This window comes from Montipora capricornis, chromosome 11 (genome assembly GCF_036669925.1).
Source record: "Montipora capricornis isolate CH-2021 chromosome 11, ASM3666992v2, whole genome shotgun sequence".
NCBI classification, from domain to species: domain Eukaryota; kingdom Metazoa; phylum Cnidaria; class Anthozoa; order Scleractinia; family Acroporidae; genus Montipora; species Montipora capricornis.
Window position 1 is genome coordinate 38,648,073 of NC_090893.1, and position 7,731 is coordinate 38,655,803.

The 7,731-nt window shown below is 41.7% G+C and overlaps 1 protein-coding gene across 1 annotated transcript in view; it reads left to right on the top strand.

Moving 5' to 3' along the window:
• Positions 1 to 7,731, top strand: part of LOC138024260 (uncharacterized oxidoreductase YjmC-like) — a 26,004-nt gene continuing 18,273 nt past the window's right edge. The window contains exons 1-3 of the mRNA XM_068871409.1: positions 1 to 205; positions 5,716 to 5,828; positions 6,429 to 6,504. Of these exons, the coding sequence (XP_068727510.1) occupies positions 37 to 205; positions 5,716 to 5,828; positions 6,429 to 6,504 (358 nt within the window). The 5' untranslated portion in view covers positions 1 to 36. The remainder of the gene's footprint in view (positions 206 to 5,715; positions 5,829 to 6,428; positions 6,505 to 7,731) is intronic.

A 7,731-nucleotide genomic window follows, 5' to 3' on the forward strand; every position in this document is an offset into this window, starting at 1 on the left:
TGTTCGTCACGCAATCGAGAAGGTACGCTAAATTCCATGATGTCTCTCCCTGAATATAAGTACGTAGCGCCAGCAGAAGTTGAATCGTTTGTGGAGAGTTGTATGAAGTCTGTTGGAACTGATCCACAACACAGCAAAGCACTTGCACAAGTCTTGAGAGAGGCCGACGTTCGGGGACACGTCACACACGGTCTCAATCGGTTAGGTAAGGAACAACTTCTGGCTAAACTATTCGGTAATCGGCTCGTTACAACTTATTGAAGGAGCATTTCACCACTAGAAGTCGTCGTTTACTTTTTTTTTTCGAGAGACCTGTGACCTGAGATCTGGGTTTTGTACATGAGGGTGTCAGGGCACCTCATGCAGAGGTTAACTATGCACCGACAAAAAAACCGTACTTTCATCTGAAACTACTAACTGCATTTAATAGCAACATTTACCTTTATCAGGCTCGAATAATTAGGGAAAAGTGGACATGAATGCTGTAAAGAAAAGAAATATCCTTGTAAGTGTTAGCGACGCTCCGCGACGCTCAGACGTACAGTTAGGGCCCCTTCATATGAGCCCGGTTTCCGAGATGTCACCTCATCTCTAAATCCTTTGTAAAAATGTCGATGTGTTCTTTTGAAAGGGCGGGCTGGCTCGGTTGCCGAGATCTCGGTTTTTCCAACCGCGAGCTGGAAATTTTGGCCATATGAACACTTCAGCCCGGTTACCGGGAGGAAAATAATACAATGCATTTTCGTGACAGAACAGACATTACCGAGTTTTACTTCTCTTTTCTCCGACAATAAAGCTTGGAATAGTTCCTTTGATGAAGAAAGGTCAAAAGAAATTGAGGTTTCTTGAAGAAAATCGAGAAATTCTCGCCAGGCTTGTTCGTTAGATTTCACGGCCTGAATGGTCGCGTCACAACTTTTTCAAATTTTTCATCTCGGAAAGCGGGCGGAAAGTTGCCATATGAACAGAAACCAATTTCATCTCGGTAACCGTCACAGTCCAGTCAACCGAGGTCATGTGAAGAGCCCGTTAATATTGCCCTATTTCCGGACACTTTTAGCAAAACTGTAATATCTTTATAACGCAATACAGCACGAACAAAGTAGCTTCCACCGCTGGTAAGTAGGGCATGAAGTTTCATCGCTTGAAGCTCTTTGGAGTCAAATTTCGACATATTCATGCGGTGCCCTAATTCCGGACAGGTTGTCCAATTTCCGGACGTTTGTTAGGAGATAAATAATATTCTCGATCATGGCAAAATACATCAAACAAAAGTAAAATAAAGAAACTTTACTTTTAAAGCTTTTTCTTTCATTTTAGCGAAGAAGTCCTCAGTATATTGAAATCACTCAAAACGGAATAGCCCACTTCCGTCGATATATTAATATTTTGTCCTAAACAAAAGTCATCATCTCGAGGCTCTGGGGAATAAACTCATACAAATCTTTATATTTATTGCCTAGAGCCTCGAGATGATAACTTATGGGATAACAACAGTAGGAAACTGGATTGGACAACATTAGTATTTTCAAATTTCTATAATTTTTTATAGGGAAGATATCGTTGACGTCACCCATTGTCAACAATGTGACAACCAGAGCATCATTGGGTGTCAAAACAAAGGGCCTTGTGTTCCTGTGGTTGCTACATTTGAATAACAAAAGCGGTGTTTTTAAACAGATATTTTCCCTATTTTCAAAACACTTTTCTCCGCTGTTACCTTCACGGCGCTGACCCCACTGTTTGCTATCGTTAGGTGTCTGGAAAAAAGCACAGCTCGCCGGAAATGCAATTAATCTCTTTAGTAGTCTTGCTCGGAGATACGAAACTGCAAACGGAAGTTCTTATATGCTCAAAAACGTAGTCCTTTTAACTTAACTTTTGCCGAAAAACATTAAATCTATCCTGCATTTGCGAAAACAGACCAAAAAACCAGACCAGAAAAGGCATACATCGACGCGCGATAAAAAATCGCATTTAATTGGAGACAGATTTTACTCAACGAAACGCTTGCCGAGGTCCCGGTCTAAGCTGCCGAGATCTCGACAAGCCGGGCTGAAAATTTCTCATATAAACGGTTCAGCCCGGTTTGCCGGGATGAAAAATTGTCATGACGCGTGGGTTGTCTTGAGAACGCAGCCAGATTTGCATGATCACAGGATTATTTTTGTATCTTTTGTTTTAAAACGCCATTCCATACTTGCTAGAGCTAAAATGAACCTTCATTTCGAACCAAAACAAGAAACCTCACCATTTATTCTTTGCGTGACTTTGACGGTTACAAGACACGCAAACAATTCCTGAACTTCATCCTGGTAACTGGGCCGGAAGCGGCCATATAAACACGTCAGCTTTGCATGATCGGCTAAGCGGGCTGGCCCTAAATGGAGCGTAGCTTGGTTACGAAACGCAAGCACGATACGTTCGAAAGACCTATTGACTAGTCTTCGGATTTGTTTCGTTTTTACAACGAAATTCAGAATTGTAAACCGGAAATAGGCGTGTCCGGGAAATAGGGTACACAAAAATAAGAGTATCGGACAAGACGGCGTAGTCTTGTCCTGTGGGCCAGTCGGAACTCTTGGTTCCAAGGACTCGGTCTTAGTCCTTCGACGGACAACCTTGCGACTTCTTTCTCGATAGATGTTAACACTGCCCTTGACCACTTTTTTCCCACCAAAACGGTGAGGTTCCATCCTACCTACAAGCCGTGGATAACTGCACACATCAAAGAGCTAATGAAAAAGCGTCAGCAGGCATTCCATTCTGCGAACACTCAAATGTGGCGCATTTACAGGAGGAAAGTCCAGAAGGATATCAGCGACAGAAAGAAGAACTTCTATGCAGAAAAAGTGCGAAATACGCGCAAGGCGTGATGATGTCCGCCAGTGGTGGCGCACAGTCAACACAATGTCTGGGCGCTCTAGAGGCTCCTCCCAGTTCACTCTTGAACGCGACGGTGCGATAATGTCGGTGAGTGAACTTGCAGAGTGTTTGAATCACCATGACTACTTTGCAAATGTGGCGCGTGACATTCCACCACTAGGCATGTCATCTCTCCTAGCATATTTACCACTGAATGAGAGAGAGCTCTTGGTGCACAGTCATGAAGTTCGTAAAAAGCTTCTGAGTGTACTGCCCAATATGGCCATGGGTCCTGACAACATACCACCTCGAATAATCAAAGAGTTCGCTTATGAACTAGCTGAACCAGTTACAACTATTTTTGATTCATCTTTCTCTGCTGGAGTCGTCCCGAGTATGTGGAAGGAATCTAACATAACCCCCATCCCGAAGGTAAAGCAACCTCAAAATGAAGGGGATATCCGACCTCTTTCCCTAATAACCATTCTGTCTAAAGTCCTGGAAGACTTAGTGGTCACCTGGGCCCGGTTCCTCGAAAGCCGATTAACTTAATCCAGGATTAGCGTAAACTTTTGTTTCACGTTTTCAACTTTTTGGTGAAAGTTTCTTTTGCTTATTTTTTTTTTCAAGATTGTCGTCTTCTCATGTAAAGTTCTGCCGAAAATCTGCGTTGAACAGCATTTGGGAGTAGAGAAATAAACTGCTTGGTTAATTTTTAATCTTAGATTAGCGTTAATCGGCTTTTGAGGAACTGGGCCCTGGAGTATATTGATGCTCGCCAATTTGGTAGCCTCAAAGGATCTTCCACCACCTATTGCCTGTTCGATATAATTCACAATTGGCTCTCTGAACCAGAGAATCCTGGCTGCTATCTAAGGGCTTGTTTCTTAGATTTCAGCAAGGCCTTTGACAGGATCAACCATACTATAGTGATCACCAAGCTTGTAGAGTTGGGCGTACGTCGCTCTACAATTCCATGGATATGCAGTTTTCCAACAGAGCGGAGGCAATTCGTCAAGCTCGGTCAGAGTACCTCTCAATGGCTCCCTGTTAACGCTATATTGTTCGAAATCACGATAAACGATCTATCATTTACATCTCCGCGCTGTTTGTACTGGAAGAACTTCGACTGATGACGTGACTATCTCGGAAGTTGTACCAGTGCGCGCGACCTCAACGCTTCAATCTGAGCTTGACGCACTCAATTCCTGGGCTAATAAAAACAACTTCAAACTCATTCCTGAGAAATGTAAGAAGCTGACTGTACATGTTTGCCGACATATTGAACATTTTCCAGCAGCTCTAGCTGTGAATGGCCTTTCGCTTGAAACCGTCGAAGCTCATAAAGTTCTGGGAGTCACTATTAAGAGTAACCTGGGATTTTCATGTCAACGAACACACAGTCAAACGACTGCACATATTACGGGTGCTAAAGCGCAGAGGCGCACCTCCACGTGATCTCCTTCGAGTTCACATTTCACTTATTAAGTCGGTACTGGAGTACTCTTGCCTTGTGTGGCATTCCTCTCTCTCTGTCCAGCTCTCAAAAAGAATCGAGGGAGTGCAAAAATGTGCGTTACGCATCATTTTCCTCATGTGCTTAGAAGCGCATGGTCTCTAGCTGGATATTTCCCTACATTATTAATTATCTGTAGTGAACTTTTTATCATATCGAAATTGTAGGCTGTAAATTCAGAGTAATTTAAAAATGGAAATAATGATGCTTTTATTATTATCATCATCATAATTATCATGATGATGATGATGATGATTATTATTATTATTCCTCTTTGAATTTGTTGCCAGCGAGCTGCATGCGTTCGCGACACCACCTTCCCCCATTCCACACCCCCTCCGGGACGGTATTTCTCAAATTAGTCATCTAGCTCTCGTAACTATTTCGCGATTTTTCTACCGCGTTCACGTTTTACATCGTGGGCGAACTATGCGTTAACTGGATGGAAACGAACAGTTTTAAAGTAAATGTAGCAAATTAATGGTTCGTTGGTGTATGTTAACGATTTCGTCAAAACCCAAAATTTTTTTTTTTTTTTTTCACGTTGTTGTTTTGTAGAATACGGCAAAGAAATTCACTGAAAAGCGTGATAATTGATCTGCTCGCCACTGACAAGTCACGATATTTTGCTCAACCTCGCCCAATAATTGTTAATTCTTTGTGGAGATGTCAAGCCGTAGCCGTCGCCATTGCTTAAACTTCCTGTTGTGACTGCGAGAGGTATCCGCAATAAACAAATTTATCTTGGTCACAGGTAACCCAGTTGGTTAAGCACTGGGCTGACATGCGAGAGGTCGTGATTTCGACTCCGGCCGGACCAACATTCAGGGTCTTAAAATAACTGAGAAGAAAAAGTGCTGCCTTTGTAATTACATCTGCAAATGCTTAGACTTTCAATTCTTCTCGGATAAGGACTATAAACCGTAGTCCCCGTCTCACAAATATCTTTGATGTTCATAAGTTCCCTGTGAGACGTTAAAGAACCCACACACTCTTTAAGAAGAGTAGGGGATGAAGTTCCCAGTGTTGTGGCTGTCCTTCGCAGGTCCACATCAGCTGTATAGCTGCCAATACTTAAACCTGCTCGAACAAATAAATAAATAAATAAATAAATAAATAAATAACAAACCCTTCTTTGAGAAACAAGGACCAGGCGCGCGTCCTGAAACTGTGTACTGATGTTCTGCAGTTGCTACAAATCCGTCTGTATCTTTAAAAGGAAGATGCATCAAACTGTACACTGAGATATTTGTTACACAGTTTGATGAAATTGGAGAGTAATAATAACAGGTGCTTTCTATTTGCTTTTTTCTTTTCCTTTTTTTTTGTAACAGAAACTTACGTCCGCGATATTAAAAATGGCGTGATGCAACCGCAAGGTGAGCCAAGCATTGAAAAGGAAACAGGACCCACAGCTTTAGTCAACGGTAATAACTTGCTTGGACCGGTAAGTGTGGTCACAAAATTGCTGTATTTTGTGGGATATGCATGATGAACATTGATTGAATCAAGTTTACACCGAGTTTAAAATCAGGACATGTATCTGACGCCCTTATTATAACTTTTCATCAGTTTGAGGAAGAGAGAAGATATCATTGACGTCACCTATTGTCATTAATGCGCCAACCAAAGCCTCATTGGCTGTCGAAATAAAGGGTCTTTTGTTCTGTGGTTGGCACATTTGAATAACAAAAGCAATGTTTGTAAACTGATATCTTTCCCTATAAGTGCTGACAAAATTCACGAACAGCAGTTAAAACACAGTAGGCCACTTTCAAAAATACCATGATACTTTTCGTCTGCCCTTTAAAATTGTTTCCAGTTTGTCTTGGGACTTACAATGGTCCCGAGAAAAAAAATGCTTATGCAAAAATTTGGAGGAACAATAGATTTTTTTTCCCATGGGAACAAATGTTCTTTCTAATGCAAAACATTTTCATTGTTCCTGCCATGCAACATGGCTGCCGTGCAAAACCTCTATTACTATAGGATTTGTTTGCATTACGTTTCATGCACAAGAATTTCGTCTCTCTTATCTTGAAATCAGGTTGTTGGGAACTTTTGCATGGATTTGGCGATCAAGAAAGCTGAACAGCACGGGATTGGCTGGGTGGTCTGTAAAGGTCAGTGAATTTTTTTTTCTTAGGACGATACAAGTTTTAAACTTTTGCAATGAATTTTCATGACATACACACCAGGCCGCAGTTGTTGGAAGTGGAATTCGTGCGCAGTGAGCAAGGTTGTATTTAAGTCAGTTACCTCCGTCTTACGGAAATCGGTCCCACGTAAATGAAATTTAAGGGAGCAAATTTTAATCGTAGGGCGCATGCGCTAGTTGTTGAGTATTACTTAAAGTTGGCCCAGCACGTTCAAATACTGTCGGAGCATTCGGATAGCTCTTTTATCGGCGTGAATCGCGTTCCTCCTCGGAATTTCAAGCAAACATTTCAGCATGAAACGCTGTTTAAGAATTACAGAAAATGGGTTTTTGTTTTTTAGCCTAGGGCCCTCGATCAGCACTTTCGATTTGTGATCTTCTCGGTTATTTTTGGAGACAAATTATTGTAATCAATCAAATGAAAACAGGACGCGCTGTTTTTAAATAGATACGTGTAAGGAAAACGAGATATCATTGATCTACGCAAAGACAACTTCACCTTCGATTTGCGTGCGAAATTTCAAAATCCTAATCGTTGCAAGGTCTCTTTTATGGTACTAAAACGTTGTTGTACATTGCGATACAACTTCTCTTCCTATATAATGTTGTGCGTGTAATCATTTAGCGGGGAGTAAGAAAATGTTTTTCATTCGTACGAGCTTGCGAGTGAGAATCAAAACGTTGGTTAATATCTATCGGAAATTATATGAACGAATACTCCCGTCCCCAGAGGCTCTCCTGCCTCCCCACCTACGGGCGGACGGACGGACGCACGCTGACGTCATAATCAAAACTTCTCGCATCGATAGATTTCCCAAAAAACCATACCTATGGTGCTTCTCTGAACTCCGCTGTCATGATGATGATGGTAATAATAGTAGTACTGTTTTAAGAATAAGAAACGTTAGGAAGGTTATTGAAAAGGAGGAGATTGAAGGTAGTTGTAGAATGTGTGGCGAAAGAGACGAGACCGTTGCCCGCATTGTGTAGGTGTCAAAGAAACAAACGTAGGGAGAATATAAGAACGAGATGCATTATAAGATGGCAATGGTGGTTCATGCACTGGAATTTATGCAAGACGAGCAACTTTAAGGTTTCTTAGAAGTGGCCCGGTATAATCGTGAAGTAGAAAAAGTGCTCGAAAGCAAAGAATTGAAATTACTGTGGGATTTCGAAGTCCAAACAGACAAAA